Source organism: Lepidochelys kempii, chromosome 6 (genome assembly GCF_965140265.1).
Source record: "Lepidochelys kempii isolate rLepKem1 chromosome 6, rLepKem1.hap2, whole genome shotgun sequence".
NCBI classification, from domain to species: domain Eukaryota; kingdom Metazoa; phylum Chordata; order Testudines; family Cheloniidae; genus Lepidochelys; species Lepidochelys kempii.
In genome coordinates, this window is record NC_133261.1 from 2464193 (window position 1) to 2487884 (window position 23692).

Below are 23692 nucleotides of genomic sequence, written 5' to 3' on the forward strand. Positions count from 1 at the left end.
TGAGAAAAGTTCCTGGATTCAAATCTAAGTTTAATGAGCTTGCACTGTTGAAGAGAATTTCTTGAGCTCTGTACGTTTCTGGGGTGCAAGGCTAGGGAGATTGGCTGGTGTCTGTCTCTGTTTAATTGAAGCCTTCACGCAATTTAGCTGGGTGTAAGAGACAGCCCCGGTTGGAGAGCTAAGGGGACACAGCGGTGCCCCAGTTCAAGGTTCTACCCTGGGGACCCAGTCACATGGGGCAGTACAGAGGCATGGGAAATAAATTGGGGCGGGGCCAGGAGAATTCAGAGTCACGCCCCCTTGGAGGAGGGGCCCAGGAGCAGCGAACACCACGCCCTCTTGGGGGGGGGGGGTGGCTATGGACGCAGGGTCCCACCCTGCCTGGGAGCACAGAGCCGTACTCCCAGGACTGAAGTGAGAGGGAAGGGGCCCCGGGGATGAGAAAGCCAAGCCCTACAAGTCTAGAGACAGGACATCGGGAGGGAAGGAGCCTCTGGGAAGAGCCCCAGAAAGGGCGAGGAGCTCGAGGGCTTGAGAATCATGCTCCCGTGAGGGTATCGCACGGCCACGCCTCTTCTGTGAGCAGATGGGGCTTGGGACCACACAGGCACCTCCCCTGGGGTTCAGGAAGGGGTAGGGCTTAGGCAGGGAGCTGAGGGCTGAGTGCGAGTCTCCCAATTTCAGGGAAAGGCCCACCCCCAGGTCCAGCCCCCAGCACAGGACTCCTGGGTTCTGGCCCCTGCTTTGAGAGGGGAGTGGGGTCTAGTGGGTTAGAGCAGCGGGGGCAGGGAGCCAGGACTCCTGGGTTCTATCCCCGGCCCTGGGAGGGGAGGAATCACAGCAAGCCCCCAGGCTACAAAAAGAGGGGTTTATTTCATTGCAGCGGCAGGAGGCCGCTTTACAAAAAGGCTTGTGTCGGCGGCTACCACGAGCAGTTCCCCTAACTGCCGTTCAACCCCCTCGGCCCCACAAACCCTTCCAGCTCCCCCACGCCACGCCCAGAAGCGAATCAACCCCTTGCTCTCAGGGATAGCTCCACTTCCCTCCAGCAGAGGGCAGCTCTGCCCCCCCGCAGACTTACACGCATGCGGACCGCGTCTCACCAGCCAGCCACGTCCGATGGGGCGGGGCCTGGGAGCAGAGAGCCACGCCCCCTGGGGAAGGGCGGGGCCAGCACAGCCACGCCCCCTGGGGAAGGGAGGGGCACTGAACCCCGTGCTGTCCTCTTTTCATAATCTCCCCAGCCTCCTACCCCTCTGTAAAGGGAGCGGCGGGACAAGGAAAGAAGGCTCTGTGTAGAGGCCCCCCCGCCCCGCTTTGGGGAACAAAAGGAACCCCCCATGGGAGATCAGGAGAGGGAGAGGCCCAGAGGATGAGACAGTCACACCACCTGGAGGGAGTGTCTGATAGCCACGCCTTTAGAGTGAAGGGGGGGAGCCCGGGAGCACAGAGCCTCGCCCCCATGGGGCTCTAGGGGAGCAGACAGCTATGGTCCTGGAGAAAGCGGGGCTTAGGGGCTCAGAGCCATATCCTCTAGGGACTCAGGAGGGGGAGGAGTCCTGGGGCGGGGGGGGGGCATATAGCCATAATCTTCCAGAGGGCTAGTGCCTGGGAGCATAGCCCACACCCCCATGATGGCTGAGGAGGGCAAGGAGCCCAGGGGGGGGGCGGGCAGAGGGCTATGCCCACCTGCGGGGGGTTTACCACACAGAGCCGCCACCCCCCCCCGCAAGGGGGGAGGGGCTCAGGAGGACTGGTGCAGTCCGTCTGGCAGGCAGCCGCCAGGCCCATTGGGGGGGGGGGCGGCCTCGTCGAGGGGTGGGCCGGGGGCGGGGCCGTGGGTACGCAGGTGCTTGCGGAGGTCGGAGGCGCCGAGGAAGGCCTTGCCGCAGCGGGGGCAGGCGTGGGGCCGCACCCCGGAGTGGATGCGCTCGTGTTTGCGCAGGCCGGCGCGGTCGGAGAAGCCCTTGCCGCACTCGGGGCAGGGGAAGGGGCGCAGGCCGGGGTGGAGCCGCTCGTGCTTGCGCAGGTCGTAGGGCGAGGCGAAGGCCTCCCCGCACTCGGCGCAGGTGGGCGCCTCGGGGGCCGCCTCCGGGTGCTCCCCCCGCCGGTGGTGCCGCAGCCCCGCTGCCTCGCCGAAGGCAGCCCCGCAGAGCCGGCAGACGTGGCGGGCCGCGGCCCCCGCGTCTTCCTCCGCCGCCTCCTCCTCCTCCCCGCCGCCCCGCCGCTCGCCGTGGGTCCGCTCGTGCTTGCGGAGGCTGGAGGAGACCACGAAGGTCTTGCCGCAGCGGCCGCACTTGAAGGGCCGCTCGCCCGAGTGTACCCGGTGGTGCTTGGTGAGGCTGGCCCGCTCGGCGAAGCTCTTCCCGCACTCCCCGCACTGGAAGGGCCGCTCGCCCGAATGCACCAGCTGGTGCCGCTTGAGATCCCAGGAGGCCACGAAGGTCTTGTCGCACTGCGGGCACTTGTAGGGGCGCTCGCCGGTGTGGATCCGCTGGTGCATGGCCAGGTCGGCCGGCTGGCGGAAGGCCTTGCTGCACTTGTCGCACTGGTAGGGCTTGACGCCCTGGTGGGCCCGCTGGTGGCGCCGGAAGCTGGAGGGATCCGAGAACATGCGGCCGCACTGCGGGCAGAGGAACGGCTTCTCCCCGGAGTGGGTGCGCTGGTGGCTCTGGTAGGACGAGAGCTGGGTGAAGCCTTTGCCGCACTGGCCGCAGCGGTAGGGTTTCTGCTCCGCGTGGATGCGCTGGTGGCAGGTGAGCGAGGAGGAGCGGGAGAAGGCTTTGCCGCAGTCGGAGCAGAGGAAGGGCTTCTCCCCGGTGTGGCTACGCTCGTGGTTCTTCAGGTCCTTCAGCTCGGCGTAGGTCTTCTGGCAGGCGCCGCACTGGTAGGGGCGCAGGCCGGCGTGGATACGCCGGTGCTTGCGGAAGACCGAGGGGTCGGCGAAGGCTTTGCCACACTCGCCGCAGGTGTAGGGCTTCTCCCCCGTGTGGGCCCGCTGGTGGATCTTCAGCTTGGAGAGCGTGCCGTAGCCCTTGGCGCAGTGGGAGCAGCGGAAGGGCAGGTCGCCCGTGTGCCGGGCCATGTGGACTCGCAGGCACACTGGCTGCATGAAGGCCTTGCCGCACTCCTGGCAGATGAAGGGCTTCTCGCCCGTGTGGCTACGCCCATGGCTACGCAGCTCCGGCGCCGTCTTGTAGGCCTTGGAGCACTGCGGGCACTGGAAGGGGCGCTCGGCCGAGTGGCTCAGCTGGTGTTTGTGCAGCTGCGAGCGGTCGGGGAACTCCTTGGCGCAGCTGGGGCAGGTGTGCTTGGCCGTGGCGGGGCCCCCCCCAGCGTGGCACTTGGCGTGGCGGAGGACCCGCGGCACGCTGGGGAAGGTCTTGCTGCACGCCAGACACTTGTAGCGCCGGCCGCACTTGGCATAGCTGGCAGGCTCTTCTTTCTCCTCCTCTTCCTCCGAGTCGCCCTCCAGCTTCACCACAATGCTCACTTCGGGCTCCTCCATCTTTGCGGGGGTGGGACGGGGGGCTGCTCTCTGAAAAAGAAGGCAGGGGAGGGTTACAAGGAGGGGTCCATGGCGAGATCAATCCCCCGCCCCCTTGGGATACAGTACGATGGCTGGGATGTGCATTAGGGAAAAAATCCCACTGCTCACACCAGTGTGTCCACTGGGCTGCATATAGACTCAACTAGTACTGTATAATCCTGCTCTTACTAGGAGTTCAGCTATTGGGCTGCCTATAGACTAAACTAAAAAGGTATAATCCCACCTCTAGCTGCTCTAGGGCTGCCTGTAGACTAAACCAGCAAAATATAATCCCACCGCTTCCACCAATGGAGCCATACAGGACGGGAAGGAAGGACCAGCCATTAGGACACTACCTGAAGGCTCAGGAGATCTGGATTCAAGACCCTGCTCTGCCACAGATGCCTTGTGTGACCGTGGCTACATCACTTGTTCTCTCTGGGTCTCAGTTTTCCCATTTGTAAAATGAGGTTAATAGCAGTTCCTATGTCCCAGTGGAGTTGTGAGCATAAATATCTACAACACTGAGGTGCTGATATACTACAAAAATGGGAGCCAGATAACTATCTAAAATAGGAAGATACTAAACCAGGAAAGTATAATTCCACCATTGGCCTGCACAGAACGTAGGTTCAGATCCTTATAATCCCATGAGCACCTGCATGTAGAATAGGTCAACAGTTTATCATCCCACTGCTCACACCAACAGGTCAATTGGGAGCACTCCAATGCTGCAGACAAAGGGGACATGGTTACACAGGGGGCTGACCAGGTATTTAACCACTCCCGTGGCTGCGAATCTATTGTGAGGCACTTGTGGGTGCTGAACAAGGGCATGTGTTCAAATGGAGAGCCAGACATTTGTTTTGCCACTCCAAGGAGCGATAGCCTTAAAATCCAAGAAACACCATAGATCTGTTTTTCAAGGTCATCTATTTGCCTTTTCTTTTTCAGTCAAGAACTGTAATGAGGCCACAAAAGGTCTCATTAGTTTTGTAGGACCCACAATATTTCCAGATTTAGCCAACCAGCAGACGGTGCACACATTGACAGGGCACGGTAACAGACAGAGGAGTCTCCTCTCAGCATCCTGGATCCTTTAACTGATGTCCTCTGCAGTTAAACTGAGTTTTAAAGACGCTCTGTCCTAAAGATAAAGCACCAAGGTTTCCTGGGCACAAATCAGTTCCCCAAAGGGCTCAGGGACATTAAAATTAAGAGCTCGGGTCTATTTCCTCTTTGTGGCTTTTTGCCTCTCATCAGCCAGTCCTGCTCATATCAATGGACTCAGCCTTTCCTGTAGACTAAACTAGGAAATAGGTCTGATAACTAGATTCCCAAGCCAGAAGGAACCATTGTGATCATCTAGTCTGTCCTTCTGGATAACACAGGCCAGAGAACATCCCCCAAATAATTCATCCATCCATCCATCTTACTTTAAAAACTGGCAGTGACGGAGAATCCACCATGACCTGTATTAAATTGTTCCAATGGCTAATTACCCTCTCAGTTAAACATGTCCCAACTTCTTTCCAGTCTGAATTTGTCTTCAGCTTCCAGCCATTGGATCACGTGAGACTTCCCTCTCCTAGACTGAAGAGCCTGTTATTAAATATTTGTTCACCATGTAGATACTTGTAGACTAGTTGAGATTCCCTTGTCTATGCATCCCAGGATTGCATTAACTCTCGTGGCTACCGGTTTCAGATTAGCAGCCATGTTAGTCTGTATCCGCAAAAAGAACAGGAGGACTCGTGGCACCTTAGAGACTGACAAATTTATTTGAGCATAAGCTTTCATGAGCTACAGCTCACTTCATCGGCTGCAGCCCACGAAAGCTTATGCTCAAATAAATTTGTCAGTCTCTAAGGTGCCACGAGTCCTCCTGTTCTCTTGGCTACAGCATCACGTTGGGAGCTCCTGTTCCACTGAACGTGACCGCAAAATTTTTTGAGTCACTGCTTCCCTAGAATCCCCCACTCTGTAAGTAAGGTCTGCGTTCTCTGTTCCTAGATGGATCCATTTACATTGAACCGTATCAAAACACGCATGGTTTGCTTGAGCCCGGCTTAGCAAGCGAGCCAGATCGCTCTGTAGCAGTGACGGGGCCTCTTCATGATCTACCACTCCTCTAATTTTGGCGCCAGCTGCAAACTTGATCAGTGATGATTATATGTTTTCTTCCGGGGTCGTCGATAAAAATGTTAAGTAGCATAGGGCCAAGAACCGACCCCTGCGAGACCATATTGGGAACACAACCGCTCGATGATGATTCCCTGTTTACAGTTACATTTGGAGACCTATCAGTTAGCCAGTTTTTAATCCGCTTAATGGGCCGTGTACATTTTATAGCATTCTAGTTTTTTGAATCAAACGTCGTATGATACTATGTCAAATGCCTTACAGAAGTCTAAGGATATTACATCAACTCCATTACCTTTATCAACCAAACTTGTAAACTTATAAAAAAAAAAATCAAAGTTACTTTGACAGGTTCTATTTTCCGTAAATCCCTGGTGATTAATTATATTACACTCCTTTAATTCTTTATTAATCCAGTCACTATCTCGCCCAGGGTAATGTCAGGAGTCTCTGGATCATCCTGGTTACCCTTTTAAAAACTCGGCACTATATTAGCAGTCTTCTGGCACTTTCCCAGGGCTCCAAGACTTACTGAAAAATCAACATATTGAGAATGCAAAGGAAACGCAGACACCAGAGCCCCTTTGCTTTGGTAGCCCTGAGCACGAGGAGCAAACAGGGGGTCAGGAGCACAGATGTCTTTGTTACAATGAGCAGGCAGACATGCAGCAAACATGGGGTCCGGGGCATGAATTGTTTAGTTGCACCGAGGAGCAAAGTTAACCGGGTCCCTTTAGGACCAGGAATTGCAAGGGCTAGGGGGCCAGAAACCTAGGGCAGTTCCGGAGAGCAACAGTTTGCAGGTATTTGCCATTCTAGGGAGTAGCCTCCCCTCTCCCTCCGAGGAATTTTGTGCATTATTTCTTGCTTGGGATTGGGACCTGCCGGGAGGCAAAAAGCAATTGCAAAATGACTGTCTTTAGGACCGGGGCAGGCGAGAGCGGTGCAAAGGGGGTGTGTGGGGGGGTGTCATCCTGCAGAGACAGGGAAAGAACAGCGCAAGGAGACAGAGATGGGCCGCGTTTCTGCGTGGGTTTGCCCGGTTCAACTGCAAAGCAAAATGGCTGTAGCTAGGACCAGGGGAAGGTGGGAAATGCAACCCACAGGGGGCTAGGAGGTAGGACGGGATTGCCAAGGGGAACTCGCCTCTCTTTGTGCATTCGAGCCTGGAGACAAATACCGAGCGGGGCTCGAGTTGCATAGGTTGCAACAGAAGCCAAGCAACGTGGCTCGGGAAGGTGTGTGTGTGTGTGTGTGGGGGGGGGGGGGGGGGGGGGGGGGGGGTAGAAGAGAGATTTGCAAGGCGAGGCCTGTTGCAAAGGGAAGGGCTCCCTTCCAAAGCAATCATTGCATGGCTCCGCGCTTGCAAAATGGCTGGTTTTAGGACCGAGCGAGGAGACGCCGCCCCAAGGAGGCAATGCAAAGGAGAGAGATGCTGGAAAAGAGTATGCCCCAAAAAAGAGGGGAGGAAGGGGGGGGGTGTTTATTGTCTCCTTCTCCGCACTGAAGGAGAGAGATTTTGCACAAGAAAGTCGTGCAGAGGCGGAGAGGGCTGGCGGCAGGGCGCTGGCTCGGGCGGCTTGCAAAATGGCTCTCTCTAGGACCACGGGAGGAGGCGCCACCCCGCCGGCCGGAGCAGGGTTTGCAGGCAGGCTGCACCAGCGTGCCGCCCCCGGGGGCCCTGCGAGCTGCCCCGGGCTGGCTACCGGGGCTGCTTTGCACCCGGGCTGGCGAGGAGCAAGGCTGGGTTGCAAAATGGCTGGGGCTCGCATCAGGGGAAGAGGCTCTCCCCCTGGAAGGAGGGTGGGGTGGGGTGGGGGGGGCAGTTTGCAAAGGAGATTTGCCCCCTCCCCAGAGCTGGCGTGCATGCACCCCTTAGGAGGGCTTGCAATGGGTTAATCTCTGCCTTACCTGGCGTCTGCCTCGCCTTTGCTGCTGCTCCCCACTCCCTGCTGGAGCGGAATGAGTCAGCCCCTAGGACCCTGAGGGAGGGGAAGACAACAGTGGGGGGAGGAGGGGGGAGAAATGCAAAGTAAAGGAGCCGCTTAAAGGGATATTAACCCCCCCCTCCATAGCCCAGCAGGCCTCCAGCCCCTGGGGGGTGTATTGTCGCCAGGCTGGCGGGGGTTGCTACACCCCAGAGCCTGGGGGTGGGGTGGGGTGGAGGAGGGGGGTTGATGGCAAAGGTAGGAACCTTGCTCCCCGGTGGGCTGTTGGGGGGCGGGAAGAGGTTGGGGGTGGCACCGCAGGAAGTGTGGCGTGCCCTGCACAGCCCGGTGGAAGGGGGTGTGGCCATAGCCGGAAGTGTGGCATGCAGATTATCCAATGGGAAGGGGGGGGCGGTACAAACTATTTTGTCGGGGGACACCCCCCGCCCCAGAAAGGAGTGGTGGCGGGGGGGGGGGGAGTGAAGGGGGCTGAAGGGAATGCTGCGCAGAGAGGGAGTGGGAGAGAGAGTCCAGGAGTCCTGACTCCCTTCCCCTCCCACAGAGAACCCAGGAGTCCTGGCTCCCAGCTCCCCCTCTAGCCCCCACTCCCCTCCCAGAGCCAGGGAGAGAACCCAGGAGTCCTGGCTCCCAGCTCCCGCCCCCTCGCCTAAAGAACCCAGGAGTCCTGACTCCCCTCTCCTCCCCCAGAGAACCCAGGAGTCCTGGCTCCCAGCCCCCCCCCTCTAGCCCCCACTCCCCTCCCAGAGCCAGGGAGAGAACCCAGGAGTCCTGGCTCCCAGCTCCCCCTCTAGCCCCCACTCCCCTCCCAGAGCCAGGGAGAGAACCCAGGAGTCCTGGCTCCCAGCTCCCGCCCCCTCGCCTAAAGAACCCAGGAGTCCTGACTCCCCTCTCCTCCCCCAGAGAACCCAGGAGTCCTGGCTCCCAGCCCCCCCCTCTAGCCCCCACTCCCCTCCCAGAGCCAGGGAGAGAACCCAGGAGTCCTGGCTCCCAGCTCCCGCCCCCTCGCCTAGAGAACCCAGGAGTCCTGACTCCCCTCTCCTCCCCCAGAGAACCCAGGAGTCCTGGCTCCCAGCCCCCCCCCTCTAGCCCCCACTCCCCTCCCAGAGCCAGGGAGAGAACCCAGGAGTCCTGGCTCCCAGCTCCCGCCCCCTCGCCTAAAGAACCCAGGAGTCCTGACTCCCCTCTCCTCTCCCAGAGAACCCAGGAGTCCTGGCTCCCAGCCCCCCCCTCTAGCCCCCACTCCCCTCCCAGAGCCAGGGAGAGAACCCAGGAGTCCTGGCTCCCAGCTCCCGCCCCCTCGCCTAGAGAACCCAGGAGTCCTGACTCCCCTCTCCTCCCCCAGAGAACCCAGGAGTCCTGGCTCCCAGCCCCCCCCCTCTAGCCCCCACTCCCCTCCCAGAGCCAGGGAGAGAACCCAGGAGTCCTGGCTCCCAGCTCCCGCCCCCTCGCCTAAAGAACCCAGGAGTCCTGACTCCCCTCCCCTCCCCCAGAGAACCCAGGAGTCCTGACTCCCCTCTCCTCCCCCAGAGAACCCAGGAGTCCTGGCTCCCAGCCCCCACTCCCCTCGCAGAGCCAGGGTGAGAACCCAGGAGTCCTGACATATTGAAGGGGAAGGATTTGACTGTAACATAAAGATGTTGATGGGGGGGGAGGGGTCAGTTTTTCTCTGTGGACCCCGCCCCCAGGGTGACCAAATAGCAGCTGTGAAAAACCGGGACGGGGGGGGGGGGGGACAGGCGCCTACTTAAGAAAAAGTCCCCAAAACAGGGACTGTCCCTTTAAAAACAGGGTCACCCTCTCCCCCCCTCCCCGAGGGAAGTTGCAGGGATTTGGCCCGGAATGGAGGAGGAGGAGGAGGAGGGGGGGGGCGGGGGCGTAACTTGGCCCCCAGGAGGCGCGTGTGGGGGGGGGACCCCTTTAACGGTGACACCCCCCGGAAGTGCAGCCCCATGGCCGGGGGGCTGGGGGGGGGCGGGCTTCCCGGGAAGGCTTTCCAAGCTGCACATTTCCTGTTTCCTAGCAACAAAAGGAAGTATTTGTTGTGCCCTGGGCTGGGTGACTCTTCCAGCCCCGGCCCCCTGGCTGAGGGGGCAGCAGGGCCTGGCGGGGGGGGGTTTGCAGGCGCCCCCCTGCCCCCCAGCAGCAGGGCCGAGAGGGGGGCTACAGGGGCAGGGCCCTGCTCTCCACGGGGGACGGACCAGAGCCACCCCCACGGGCTGGGAGGCGAGATTTCCACCCCCACGGGGGGGTGGTTGAATGGTCTGGCCCGCCTGGAGACCCCCCCCCCAGCAGGGAAATCAGCCCCCCAGTGGGCAGGTGTCTCGTCTCTTCCAGGGGGCGGTGGGTCGGGGAGCCCCCACCCCGGCTCGCTCCCAGGACTGGGGGTTCGCCCCGCCTGGGCTCTCCCGCCTCCAGCATCACAAGCCCCTGGGCGCTCCGGTCTCCAGCAGCTCGGGGTTCACACCCCGGGGATGTGTCGCCGGCCTCTCGGACGCCCCTGGATCCAGCCCCTCGGGGCTCAAGCCCCTGTGAGCTTCTGTAGCCAGCCACTCGGGGTACAGCAGCCTTGCACCCTGCGAACTGGGGCTCGGTTCCCTCAGCCGTGAGCGCCTCTCTCCAGTCGCTGTCTGGAGCCAGACTTTTGGGGCTCGGAGCCCCCCTTCCGACCTGTCTCTGGACCCTGCCAGAATCCGGAATTGAAGACTGAACTCCATCAAAAGTCTGTGCCGGTCCCTCCCCTGCGGGATAAGGCACCCCGGGGAGCCCTGTATTTTTGGGGCTCGTCCCTACAAATTTCCTCTCTCTCTTGTACCCTGAAGATCCTGTGTTTGCCTCCACGTCTGGCTGTCACTTGGGTTGTGACTCCCTGCCTGGAAACTGCTTCAACTCTCCTGCTCTTGGCCTGTGTGTTACCTCTGGGATGCTCTATTGGACCCTGGAGGTAAGAGGCTGGCTTTTTGGATGCTGGGTTGTACTGGGGTTAGTTAGGGCCCCATCTTTATCCTGAAGTCACATGTAGTCTTTTAAAACGCTTTTTCCTGTTGTGCTTATGAAGTGGGTGGAGATGGTTATTCTCGTTTTATGAATGGGTAAACACAGGGACGGGGACTTACACACTCCCTTTGCAGCCCTGGGGATCAGAGCTGGGAACCCAGGGGTCCTGGCTCCCAGCCCCACCCCCTGTTCCAATCCACTAGACCCCACTCTCCTCCCAGAGCTGGGGTTAGAACCCAGAAGTCTTGCTAATTCCATCCTCCCTCCCTCCCTGCAGTTTTAAATTGGACGCAATTGTTTCTCGCCCTTCCTTAGCTAAAAATTGTGTGGAATGGCTGTGTGTCCTGTATGCTGTGGCCCGCCCTAGAAGCAGCTGCATTGCAATGCAGGATGAGTAATCCCCAGGCAGCGTCGCTGTGTGGCTGTTACCCAGCTGACCCTCCCTAGAGGTGGCAGCATCTCCGTGCCAGGTGAATCATCCCTGTGCTGCATCGCTGTGCAGCTGTTCCCCTGCTAGCCCACCCCAGAGGCAGCCACATCTCAGCGCTGAGTGAAATGTATTGTCCCCAAAAGCATATCTCACTGTCTCTTTCTCTACCAAGGTTGTGGAGTGGCCTAATTTACCTGTCTCACTATGAGCACAATCAAGTCATGTTGGAGGCTAGAAACTTTGAAACTCTGTTTTTTAATACTATTAATTTAGGCTTAAATAGAGACTTGGAGTGGCTAAGTCATTATGCAAGGTAGCCTGTTTCCTCTTGTTTTTTCCTACCCCCCCCCCCCCCAGATGTTCTGGTTTAACTTGGATTTTAACTTGAAGAGTGGTCAGTTTGGATGAGCTATTACCAGCAGGAGAGTGAGTTTGTGTGTGTATGGGGGTGGGGGGGATGTGAGAACCTGGATTTATGCAGGAAATAGCCCAGCTTAATTGTCATGCACATTGTGTAAAGAGTTATCACTTTGGATGGGCTATCACCAGCAGGAGAGTGAATTTGTGTGGGGGGGTGGAGGGTGAGAAAACCTGGATTTGTGCTGGAAATCACTTTAGATAAGCTATTACCAGCAGGACAGTGGGGTGGGAATAGGTATTGTTTCATATTCTCTGTGTATATATAAAGCCTGCTGCAGTTTCCACGATATGCATCTGAAGAAGTGAGCTGTAGCTCACGAAAGCTTATGCTCTAATAAATTGGTTAGTCTCTAAGGTGCCACAAGTCCTCCTTTTCTGTTTTTTAAAAGGCTCCCAATTTTAAAGAGCGACTGAATGGAAAACAGCCACCCACCCACACCCGCCCTGAGAGATTGTTGTTCCTTTAGCAATCTCTGGGCCATTGAAGGCAAATGAGTTACACCAGTCACAAATCTTAAAGTTCCCCAACCGATTGCGTGTCCTGCCACCAAAAATTCTTCTCCAGGGCTTCCACTTCTTACGCTTCTTCATCTCAAGCCAGCGATGATATTTGCTCGTGGGGGCAGAAAACATCCATTGTCAATTTTGCCTTGTCCCATAAATCTGTGTGTGTGGCGCTGACCCTTGCTGGAGGGAATTGGGGGCCCCAGCCCGTGGCGTGTGTGTGTTTGTGTTTTCCCACCCTGATGTTTTGTCGATCTTTAAAATGTGGAGCCTGCTACAGCCGGCTGCTGGTGTTCAGAGCCTCAGAAATGGCTTGATGGTGCTCAGAAATATGCCTGGTTGATATTTTTTAGGGGCAAAAGTTTCAAATTAAGTGAGAATTAATTGCATGTTTTTTCTGTGGTGTGTCAGTTACATTTAGCACTTTATTTACCTTGTTACAGGTGGCAAAATGGAGTCATGCACTTTTCTAATTATTATAATTAAGCCAGTGTACTTTAAGTTATCCTTGCCCTAATCAAGGATAAGACACTTATTACAGGTGTTAGCCTTACTAAACATGAGTTGGTATCTGTTCTCCCCATTTAGAGATGGGGAAACTGAGGCACAGAGAAGGGAAATGTGTGTCTTTTTACTTACTCTGTGTCTTTTTGGCAGAGCAGGGTATAGAACTCAGGTGAACCCACCCTCCTCTAACCACTAGAGCCGCGGTTCTCAACCAGGGTTCCCCTGGGGGGGCCACGTGCAGGTTTCAGGGGCTCCACTAAGCAGGGCCAGTATTAAACTCCCTGGGTCCCAGGGCAGAAAGCCGAAGCCCCGCCACCCCGAGCCCTGCCACCCAGGGCTGAAGCTGAAGCCTGAGCAACGTTGCTTCACGAGGCCCTCTGTGGCGTGGGGCCCCGGGCAATTGCCCTGCTTGCTACTCCCTAACACTGGCCCTGGCTTTTATATGCAGCAAACCAGTTGTGGCACAGGTGAGCTGTGGAGTTTTTATAGCAAGTTGGGGGTGGGGGGGGGGTCTCAGAGAGAGAAAGTTTGAGACCCCCCTGCACTAGAGTCCCGTCCCCTCTCTGAGCCCGTGACGGAACCCAGGAGTCCTGACTCCCAGCCACCTCTCCCATGCACTCTAACCCACTAGACCCCGCCCCTCTCCCAGAGCTGGGACCAGAACACTGGAATCCTGGTTCCTTTTGCGAGAGAACTGAGTGTTCGTGACTGTGAGGGGGTGTAGCTCCCTGTCCTGGGCACACACAGTTCTGCCAGTGCCCCTCAGTCTCGTTCCACAGACCCCTGCAATCCCAGCCCTGGGCTCCCCCGACCCCCAGCTCCGCTAGTGCCCCTCAATCCAGACCCGCAAGCCCAGGCCTTTCTTAAACCAAGTACTCCTCCAAAACATGACACAAGCGAGGAAGCCGGGGAAGGAGGCCTGCTGACCACATTTCATTTGTAACCTGCGCTCAGCTTGGAGCTAGTCAGCGGAGGGGACAGCTTAGTTCCTTTGCGTCCCCGACAGAGCTGTCTGTGACTGGTGTTCTGGCAGGCAGGCCAGCTTCGTTTTCCCTTCTCAGACACAATGAGACATCAGATGTTTGTCTTCAGCTTCCTTACATGCTGTTTTATTTAGAACAGGACTCCTGGGTTCTATCTCCAACCCCACTCCCCTCCCAGGGCTGAGTAGGTTAGAGCCGGGTGGGGGCAGGGTGCCAGGATGCCTGGGTTTTATCCGTGGCTCTGCTGTGTGGCGTTTGCTGTCCAATATCCTTCCACCCGCCAGGCTATCAAACAGCGTAGCCCAGAGTAACCCCGTCTGGTCTTTGTTTTTGCGCCTCCTTGGGCTTAGTTCCCCTGGTCTGGAGAGGATGAAGCCATGGGTCCGGTAGCAGCCAGGTGTGAGGCTTGGATATGGGCACTCATCTGGCGGCATTTTAACCCCCCTTCCCTTGCTTGTGTCCCTGCAGCTGCCGCCTTGGGATGCCGTAAGGAGCCGGAGGAGGAGGAGGAAGAAGCAGCAGGAGGGGATGCAGGCTCGTTGCACCGGAAACGGAGCTCTCCGGGCCACCGGCCCAGCCCCGTGAAGCGGGCGGTGACAGTGCCCTCCCGCCGTCCGATGTGAGCGATGGAAGAGCCCGACTGCGAGCCGAGCCAGCCGCAGCGGGAGGAGCGGCCGTTCAAATGCGGGCAGTGTCAGCGTAGCTACCGCCATGCCGGCAGCCTGGTCAACCACCGGCGCACCCACGAGGTGGGACTCTTCACCTGCCTGCTGTGCGGCAAGGAGTTCTCGAACCCCATGGCCCTGAAGAATCACCTCCGCATCCATACCGAGGAGAGGCGCCACCGGTGCCCGGACTGCGGCCGCAGCTTCCGCGTCGCCTCCCAGCTGGCCAGCCATCGCCATTCGGCCCACGCCAGCCGCGGCCAGAAGGGAGAGGAGGACGGGGAGAACAACTTCCAGCAAGGGCAGGACTCCTCGTCATCGGATGCCGACGTCTTCCCCGCGCTAGAGGGCGGCGGCGCCGGGACGTTGCTGAGCAACCTGGAGAAATACATTGCCGAATCGGTGGTGCCGGCTGATTTCTCCCAGCTGGAGTTCCCTGGCAAAGCGGAGGAAGGCCAGGAGGCCCCCGGCCTGCCGGCAGAGGAGCGGCGCTATAAATGCAACCAGTGCGATAAGGCCTACAAGCATGCGGGCAGCCTCACTAACCACAAGCAGAGCCACACGCTGGGCGTCTACCAGTGCGCCGTCTGCTTCAAGGAGTTCTCCAACCTCATGGCGCTCAAGAACCACTCCCGGCTGCACTCGGAGTACCGCCCCTACAAGTGCCCATTGTGCTGTAAGGCTTTCCGCCTGCCCAGCGAGCTGCTGAGCCACCAGAAGGCCCACGAGAAAGCCCGGTGGGCTGGGAGAGCCCCCTCGGAGGGCTCGGAACACAGCGTCTCAGAGGAGGACTCCATTGAGACTTCGGCCAAGCTGGATATCTACCAGCCGCCGGCGGCCGCCTTCGGAGAGGGCGCCCCCTGCAGTTTGAAGGATGGGGCGAAGGCTGGGGGCGGGGACCGGGGCAGTCCAGATGGGGAGCTGTGCGTGAGGTGCGGGGGAAACTTCGCCGATGAGGAAGAGCTGAGGAACCACAGCTGCCTCTACCCAGAGGAGGAGGAAGAGGAGAAAGAGGATGGGGGTGGCTTGGCCCAACCCACGACGGATTCAGAAGGGGCCTGGGAAGCCAGCAGTAAGGACGGAGACCAAGCGCGGCCCTACCAGTGCGGGGAGTGTGGCCGGACCTACCGCCATGCCGGCAGCCTCATCAACCACAAGAAAAGCCACCAGACGGGTGTCTACAGCTGCAACTTCTGCTGCAAGCAGCTCTTCAACCTGGCGGCCCTTAAGAACCACCTGCGGATACACCTCAAATCTAAGCCGGCCTCCCGGCCCAGCCTCCGGTACTCCTGCCCCCCAGCGCCTGAAGAGGCTGCTTGCCACCTCGACCAGAGCCCCGCTGAGCCAGCCGGCGGGGAGAGGGCCACAGAGCTGCCAGGCCGCGGGGAAGCGGATGGAGGAGATGCTCTCAAAGAGGAGGAGGCTGGTTGCATGGAGGAGGAAGAGGATGGGGCATTAGAGGAGCGGCCTTACCGCTGCGGGGAGTGCGGCCGGACCTACCGGCACCGGGGCAGCCTGGTCAACCACCGGCACACCCACCGGACAGGCGTCTACCAGTGCTCCCTGTGCCCGAAGCAGTACTCCAACCTGATGGCCCTACGCAACCACGTCCGCATGCATTTTCGAGCGTCGCGGGGCAAGGAGCGGGGGAACTACCCATGTGCCAGCTGCGGAGAGAGCTTTGAGGGGGAGGCAGAATTCCAGTGGCACCAGCTGCGCCACGCGCCTGGGGACACCGCCCCCTGCCCCAAGGAGGGGAAGGAGGAGGAGGAACCAGGCAGCATCCGCACGCAGGAGGCAGCCCTGCTGCAGGCCATCAAGCGAGATGTGGAGGAGTTGGAGGCGGTGGGGCCTGGGCCAGGGATGTCTCACATATGTGGCTGCTGCGGGATGACCTTTCACGACCTGGCCAGTTTGCAGAGCCACGCCCTGGTGCATGGCGATGGGGAGCCTTGCACGGGAGAAGGCGAGGTGGAGCCGCCAGGCAGACGGGTGTACAGTTGCGAGCTCTGCGGCAAGTCCTACCGCCACTCGGGCAGCCTGATCAACCACAAACAGACGCACCAGACGGGGGATTTTGAGTGCTCGCTCTGTGCCAAACGCTTCTCCAACGTGGCTGCCTTCAAGAGCCACTTACGTGGCCACCAGAAGCCGAGGAGGGGCCGAGCGGGGCTGGAGGAGGAAGAGGAAGGGGGCGTGGCGGAGGCGGAGCCCAGAGATGCCCCTGATGGGACGATGCAGCCGGAGGGAAGTGGAGATGTTGGGCATGGTGGCCCGGAGAGTACCCGGGTTGGAGAGGAGGGGGCGCTGAGCGAGGAGGAGCCCCAGCGGAGCTACAATCTGCGGGGAGGCAGTGCGGTGAACGGGTGGCAACAGCTGAAAGAGGAGGAGGAGGCCGAAGCGTCACCACCCGGCAGCCCCAACTCTGAGCCCTACCCAGGCGAAATCCTCGACCACAAGAACAGCCAGCAGCTGGGCATATACCAGTGCTCCCTGTGCCCAAAGGAATACTCAGACCTGGAGGCACTGAAGAGCCACTTCCGCGGCCATGCCACAGCCCAGCAGCCGGGTGCCAGTGCCGAGGAACGTCCCTTCCTTTGCAGCCTCTGCGGCATGATCTTCCCAGGTGAGACGGACCTGCAGCGCCACCACGGCCTGGCTCACGGCGGGGATGGGGAGCCACAGGAAGGCAGCTTGGAGGCTGACGAGGCTGCGGCTTTCCCCGGGCTCCAGCAGGAGGGGGAGGAGCGGCCAGATGAGCGCGACGGGGAGGAAGAAATGCTCCTCTCCCACATCTGTGGCTACTGTGGGCAGACGTTCGATGACATGGCAAGCCTCGAAGAGCACAGCCTGGGCCACCGGGAGGAGAAGGAAGCGGCGTTGGCTGACACCACCATCCAGCTGCGGCTGGGACCGCGTCTGGAGCTGCCGGAGGAGCAGAAAACCGGTGTGACGCCCCCAGACAGCCGTCCCTATGCCTGTGGGCAGTGCGGGAAAACTTACCGGCACGGTGGCAGCCTGGTCAACCACAAGAAGACCCACCAGGTGGGAGATTACCAGTGTGGCGTCTGCTCTCGGCAGTACCCCAACCTGTCCGCCTACCGCAACCATCTCCGTAATCACCCCAAGTGTAAGCTGAATGACAGCCGGCCGGCCGGCAATGGGAACAGTGCAGGGAAGGAGCCGGTGCTCCCGCACGGCAGGGAGGGAGGAGAGGCAGCCGCGGCCCCAGCTCCCGGAAAACGGGACCCAGGTGGCAGCGATGCCGAGGAGGGCAAGCTGCACGTGTGTGATGTCTGTGGGGAGCTGTGCAAGGGCGCGGCGGGGCTGGAGGCACACTGTGCCACCCAGCACCCGGAGGAGGAGGAAGAGCTGGTCCGTGCTGCCAAGGAGGAAGATGAGGAGGGTGGCAGCGGGGAGGAAGGCGCCACGTCGGAGCGCCCCTTCTGCTGCGAGCAGTGTGGCCGAAGCTACAAGCACGCGGGCAGCCTGATCAACCACAAGCAGACCCACAAGACGGGCCTCTTCCGCTGCGCCATCTGCCAGAAGCTGTTCTACAACCTCATGGCCTTGAAGAACCACAACCGCATCCACTTCGAGACCAAGCGCTACAGGTGCACCCAGTGCCCCAAGGCCTTCCGCCTTCAGAAGCAGCTGGCCAGCCACCAGCGTGTCCACCGCGAGAGGAGACCGCCACTGCCCTCCTCGTCCTCCAGGAAGTTGGCTCACGCCAAGAGAGCAGGCAAGGCCCACGCCGACGGTGGCAGGGTCTCGGAGCCGCCCAGGGCCCCCAAGAAGGACCCCGAGGAGCGGCCGTACCGGTGTGAGCAATGTGGGCGGACCTACCGCCATGCCGGCAGCCTTCTCAACCACCGCAAGAGCCACAAGACGGGTCATTACTGCTGCCCCGTCTGCCCCCGGGCCTACCCTAACCTCATGGCCCTCAAGAACCACCAGCGCATCCACTTCGAGGTCAAGCGCCACCGCTGCCCCGACTGCGGCAAAGCCTTCAAATGGCAGAGACAGCTGGTGAGGCACCAGCTGATCCATGCCCAGCGCTGGCCTCGTCCCGGCTGCAGGAGCTCCCCCGCCCGCCCCCTACTAGAGGGCAGCACCCTTGTCCGGAGCAAGACGGCACGAGAATGGCGGGCCGCCCGGAGGGAGCAGGGCGGCAGCCATGTTGACGCCTCAGGTGGCCACGGGGACGGTGGCCATCTTGGCACTACCTCAGGTGGCCATGTTAGTGGTACCTCAGGCCCTCATGTTGACAGCAGCCATGTGGGCAGTGCCTCAATTGGTGCCTCAGGTGGCCATGTTGTTGGTGGCGCCTCAGGCGGCCATGGTGATAGCCGCCATGTTGGCAGTACCTCAGGCAGCCATGTGGGCAGCGCCTCAATTGGCGCCTCAGGCGACCGTGTTGACACGGGCACCCAAACCCCAGTGGGCGTCAGTTCGGCGCCCCTTGGCCCTTTCCAGTGCCCGGTCTGCCCCAAGCAATTTCCCACCCCATCAGCCCTCAAGAACCACGGCCGGGTCCACACTAAGAAGCGTTTCGAGTGCTCGGAGTGCGGCAAGGCCTACCGGGCCTCTCGGGACTTGGTCCAACACCTGTGGCGGCACCAGGCGGAGGCAGAGGCTGGCGCCGCTCCTGGCACCAATGGCCTGGTGGACCAGCGCCCCTACAAGTGCGACCGTTGCGAGCGGACGTACCGCCACGCTGGCAGCCTCCTCCACCACAAGAAGGTCCACACCACCGGTCTCTACCACTGCCCCGCCTGCCTCAAGGAGTTCCACAACCTCTTGGCCCTTACCTACCACCTCCGCACCCACTCGGACAAGAAAGGCCGCTGCTGCCCGGACTGCGGCCAGGCCTTCCGGACTTCCAGCCGCTTAGCCAGCCACGCCAAGGCCTGCCACGGCCAGGCCGGCCGCGCCAAACCCGGCCACGCTGCCACAGGAGGGGCCCAGGGGCCTGAGGCAGGCCCCTGCCAGGACACAGGGGTGGATGGCAATGCCACTGTCACCATGGGGCAAGTTAGCTGAGGGTCGTGCGAATGTGTGGGTGGGGGGGATGAGAGGGGATGGAGAGATGGAGGCGGGGGAGTCAATGTCGATCATTATCCTAGCACCAAATCGTTAGGGAGGGGAGGAATTTTCAGAGGCACAAACGGGGACGGGCAGGAGAGGCGCCCAGTTGCGGGGGAGGCAGTTTGTGGGTGGCATGGACCAATTAGTGAGGGAGGTTTTGGGGTGGATCCCAGTTCTCCAATGGATGGGGAAGGGGAAGCGGTGTTGGTTTGATTCTCTGCTGCCTTTTTGTGCCTCTGAGAACTTTCCCCTTAACCCTATTTTACCTTGTTTTGGCCCCCAATTCAGGAGAGATCTTAAGCACCCGCTTAACTCTAAGCACGTGCTTAAATCCAATTGATTTCAATCAAGTTTTCAATCAGCTTGGCTGTAATTCTCAACGGATTCCACTGAAATTCGTTCAGATGACGCTCCAGTGATCTCCTGCACAGGAGCCTGAACGTTGTGGTTTAAAAAAAAAAAAGCAACACAAAACATTGGTGCCATGGTTTTATTTTGGTTTGGTTTGGTTTTTCGACGTCTGTAGAATTTAATTTTCTGGTTTGTTTTGACCAATTCCCAGCTTCTTTTTAAATGGTGTCTGTTATTGGAGAAGAAGGAGGACATTTTAAAAATTGCTTTCGTGTGGGGAAAAAAAAAAATTTGCCCCTAAAAATTGACACACGTGGAAAAAAATAGTCTAATTTTTTTTCCTCCCCCCCCCAAATTGGCCAAGATGTCCCCTGCAAAAAGTCCAAATATCTTTAATTTAAAATATCTGTAATTTAATTTTTTTTTTAAATAGACACCTTTTGTCTGAGACTTTTGGTTGTGTTTTTTTGGAAGAGGGAGAGATTTATTTATTTTTTTAAAATTTCCTCCTCAATCAACAAAAGTTGGTCTTAAAAAAACAAAAAAACCCTTTTTTTAAAAAAAAAAGAAAGAAAGAAACTAATAAGAAGACACACTTTTTGTACTGAGAGCAAATTGTCTTAATTATAACAATTTTCCTCCCAAAACAAACAAACTTGTCTTGTTTTTGAAAGAGAACTAAGTTTCCGTTTAAGGAGAATACAAATTTTAAACTGTTTTTTTTTTTTTTTTTCCTGAGAAGAATCAAATCTGAATTTTAAACCAACTTTTCGTTTGTGAACAACACACATTTGCTTTCAAAATTCCTTTGAAACAATTTGCTTAAAGACTCCTTTTATGGGGGGGAGGAAATAAAAAAAAAAATGACCAGTCTTTCAAGAGAGAGAAACGTTGGGGTGTTTTCAACTGAGGTATTGAATTGTCATCGTAGAAAAATTTCCTCCTTCATAGGTTGGGATAAAATATAGTTATACCTCCCAGAAATCGTTATTATTGTGCTACTGATCCAAGATGTATGAATATTTTTTATTGTTCTATGGTGCAGAATATGTAAGTGTATTGCAGAAATCCTGATGGTACGCAGATCTCTCACACAAAGCAGTCTTCTCTTTTAGAAACTCCAACACTTAAATTTTTCCTGTATTTGTCTCGGTACGTGGAACGGTTTTAAAAGAAGATTCTATTCCCCCACTCCAACTACAAAACCAAACTCCCAGCTGCCTCCACTTTAACCCGTTCGACTCCCCTCCCAGAGCTGGGCCTAGAACCCAGGAGTCCTGACTCCTAGCCCCTGTCCATCCCCCGCTCTAATCATTAGTCCCTGCTCCTCTCCTGGAACCGTGTTCATATTGAAATGGCTATCGCTTGTTCTTCCCCCAGCTGTAATTTGGTGGCTCTTCTGTGTCGAATAAAAACCAATAAATCTGGGGGTTTCCTGCCCCCTTACATTCAGCTCTGTTATTTGTAAGTGACTTTCGCTTTGGAGCTAAGTTTGAGCTCCCTGCAGCGCTGATCTCTGGGTTCTATCCTAGCTTCGCCACAGACTAATCTTAGACCCCGACTGGAGACTGCCCTGACTCAGTTTCCCCAGCTCTTTAGCTACCTCCCTCCTGGTGGAGTAAAGCTTTTTAAGTAGCTCGCTTGATTGATCTGTATCTGTACAGCACCTTGCACGGTGGTCCTGGTGCACAACTGGGCTTCTTGGTGCCATAGTTATAGAAATAATGGCCAGGCAGCATGCGGTAGACTCACTTCTGCCCCCTCGTGTGCTGGTGTGCTGGAAAGCAGTTTCCACCCTATAGAACGAGACACAGATTGTTTCCTGGTGATTATTTTAAAATGTTGTTGCTTCCTAGGAGAACCGAGCCTGGATTTGGGCCTCTGAATCTCAGACGTCTTTCAAAACTTCTGCCGTCAATGATAAAAACGGGTGTCCTTTACCCCCAGCCTCTAACAAGAAGTGGAGACCAAGTACTGCCCCTGCTAGCCCTTTATTGAGCCTTTCCACCCACTCACCAGCTGGCCCTGGGATTCTCATTAATTTTTTCCTCCCAACCGTCTGCCTCAAGAGAGGGCTAGTTTGATGCCCCCATGCATCTGTGTGATCTGTGATACGCTTATAAATTCGGCAAAGCCCTGGTGCTTGTTTTATAAACAAGCATCTAGGCTTCCTGTGCTCACGCGCGCTCTCTCTCTCTCTCTCTCTCTTTTGTTTTTCGTTTTGAAATACAGCCCAGCCCACACGATAGCAACGATATTTGCTCTCTGGACCCTAGCTGAGATTTCTCATTGCAAGGCAGGTCTTATAAAGGTGGCATTAAGTTTCTTAGGGTCTTGTCTAAACACAAAAAATAATTTTTATATTCCGTCCCTGTTTAAAATTTTAGAAGGAAGCTAAATTTGTCTGTTTTTCATTTTTCCTGAGGGCTGAGGGGGTTAATTTTCTGCTGAAAATTCAATTTTTTTGGCAGAAGTTCTATTTTTTTTGTAAAAGCTGAAATCTGAATAGTTTTGATTTAGAAATGCTTCTGCAGTGCCTTGTGGGAAGTGTAGTTCAAATGCCTCCTCTTCCTTTCATAGGCTGGGTTTCCTGATCAGTCTATATTTCCCATGATGCACCATGGCATGCCTCTTGAGTTGCTGCAGTGTATCATGGGAATTGAAGTTTGATTACTTCATGCTCTCCATTCTCCTGGCACGCTGCACTCGCTAGTTGGATTATATCTCCCGTGATGGAACATCTCTCTCCAAGATGGGAGAACATGGTGCATCATGGGAGATGTCAGCCACTCATGGAATGGGGCCTCCAGAAGCAAACGAGAGCATGAAACACCTGAGCTATACCTCTCCTGTCTGGGAGAGGGGAAGCAGTGCATCATGGGAAAGGTAGTCTGACTGAGCAGCCTGCCCCAGTGAGGAGAACAGGGACAGGAGGTAATGGACCTATGCCTCCCATGGGGCAGTGCTGGCTCTCTCCAAATGGCAATATTTCAATTTCCAGCCACTCTTTTTTTGACAACAAATTGAAAATTTCCGGAGAACACTGATCCTTTTTTCTAAAACCCCAGTTTTCCACCAAAAAAAACCCGTACAGATGAAAAGTTTTCACCTGATGTAGTTAAAACAGGAGTGGCCCCAGCCTGGATGAAGTTGTACTGACATAAAGATGCTTCTCCCAGTGTAGCTATTCTCATACAGGAAGGGCATTAAGCTATACCAATATAAGACATATTTATACCAGTGTAACTGGCTCCATGCTTGATTGTCCTCTTGGAACTATATCAGGGAAGAAATCACCCCCTGACTGCCATAGTAATACCAGGACAAAATTTGTGTGTAGACCTAAAACTGGGGTAGCTGTTGTAGCTGGACAAACAGCCCCTCTTAACCGGAACCCTTACCATTCTTTGACCATTGCTTGATCAGAGCGGCTACTAAAAATGTTTCTGTAGAGGGGATGAGAGGTTTAGGACACAGGGACCTCAGTCTAGCTAGCTCTCCTTAGCTAAGTTTATCTGATCTAGTGGGGAAGGGGAGTTTTCCCTTTAAAAAGTCTTCTGGCCTCTGAGCGCAGAGGTGGGTCTACGGCTCAAGTTGCTATCGAGTGCGTTGGACTTTTATTTCCAGCCGATCATTAGTGAAATTCGGGGATAAAGTTTGTATAAGAAGAAAATGTTGGTTAGACTTTTGTGTGCAGGCGGGGGTGGCATAGGGAAATGCGTTGTATTTAAGATGTTTTGTTTTTTATTAATTAACTAAAAATCTCACCGAGAAAAAACTCGACCCAACTCCGGCCAGATTGTGATTTGTTGTTATGTAGAGTATGAACCCCGGGGGCTCCTGAAAGCTGCCGGACCTTTGTCTCCGTGCGATGGTGGAAGCGTTTTGGTTTAGTTCCATGGGCGACCTTTGTACCAGTGTAATAATACCTAGCGCTCCCAACTCACTTTGCGGAGGAGGTCGGTGGTATTATCCCCATTTTGCAGAAGGGTAAACTGAGGCTGACATGTCCCAGCAGGCCACTGGTGGAACTGGGAATAGAATCCACATCTGTGTCGGTAGAGTGCTCCAACCATTAGACCTCCCCGTTGTACCTATATAAACACACCTGTAGCAATCTCTGCCTGTTT

At 56.8% G+C, this 23692-nt stretch overlaps 2 protein-coding genes across 5 annotated transcripts; one reads left to right on the plus strand and one right to left on the minus strand.

Annotated features, from left to right (window-relative positions):
* Positions 1-854: 854 nt before the first annotated feature.
* Positions 855-7832, minus strand: ZNF668 (zinc finger protein 668). Of its 3 annotated transcripts, XM_073346552.1 has the most exons (3): positions 7583-7832; positions 4188-4260; positions 855-3538 (listed from the first exon to the last, which is right to left on the minus strand). In XM_073346552.1, the coding sequence occupies exons 2-3, from the start codon at positions 4191-4193 to the stop codon at positions 1745-1747; spliced, it is 1800 nt and encodes a 599-aa protein (XP_073202653.1). In that variant the 5' UTR covers positions 4194-4260; positions 7583-7832; the 3' UTR covers positions 855-1744. The 3 variants fall into 3 exon arrangements, with proteins under 3 accessions (XP_073202653.1, XP_073202654.1, XP_073202655.1); XM_073346553.1 differs by lacking the exon at positions 4188-4260 and having other exon boundaries at positions 7583-7831; XM_073346554.1 differs by lacking the exons at positions 4188-4260; positions 7583-7832 and adding an exon at positions 5032-5260.
* ZNF646 (zinc finger protein 646) lies at positions 6430-23350 on the plus strand. Of its 2 annotated transcripts, none has more exons than XM_073346550.1 (3): positions 6430-6474; positions 10440-10561; positions 13927-23350. In XM_073346550.1, exon 3 carries the CDS (start codon positions 14085-14087, stop codon positions 19164-19166), a length of 5082 nt encoding a protein of 1693 aa, XP_073202651.1. In that variant the 5' UTR covers positions 6430-6474; positions 10440-10561; positions 13927-14084; the 3' UTR covers positions 19167-23350. The 2 variants fall into 2 exon arrangements, with proteins under 2 accessions (XP_073202651.1, XP_073202652.1); XM_073346551.1 differs by lacking the exon at positions 6430-6474 and adding an exon at positions 6618-6909.
* The last annotated feature ends 342 nt before the right edge of the window (positions 23351-23692 follow it).

Coding starts and splice junctions, on each gene's coding strand:
- ZNF646 (XM_073346550.1), top strand. CDS start 14,085: ATGGAAGAGCCCGACTGCGAGCCGAGCCAGCCGCAGCGGGAGGAGCGG.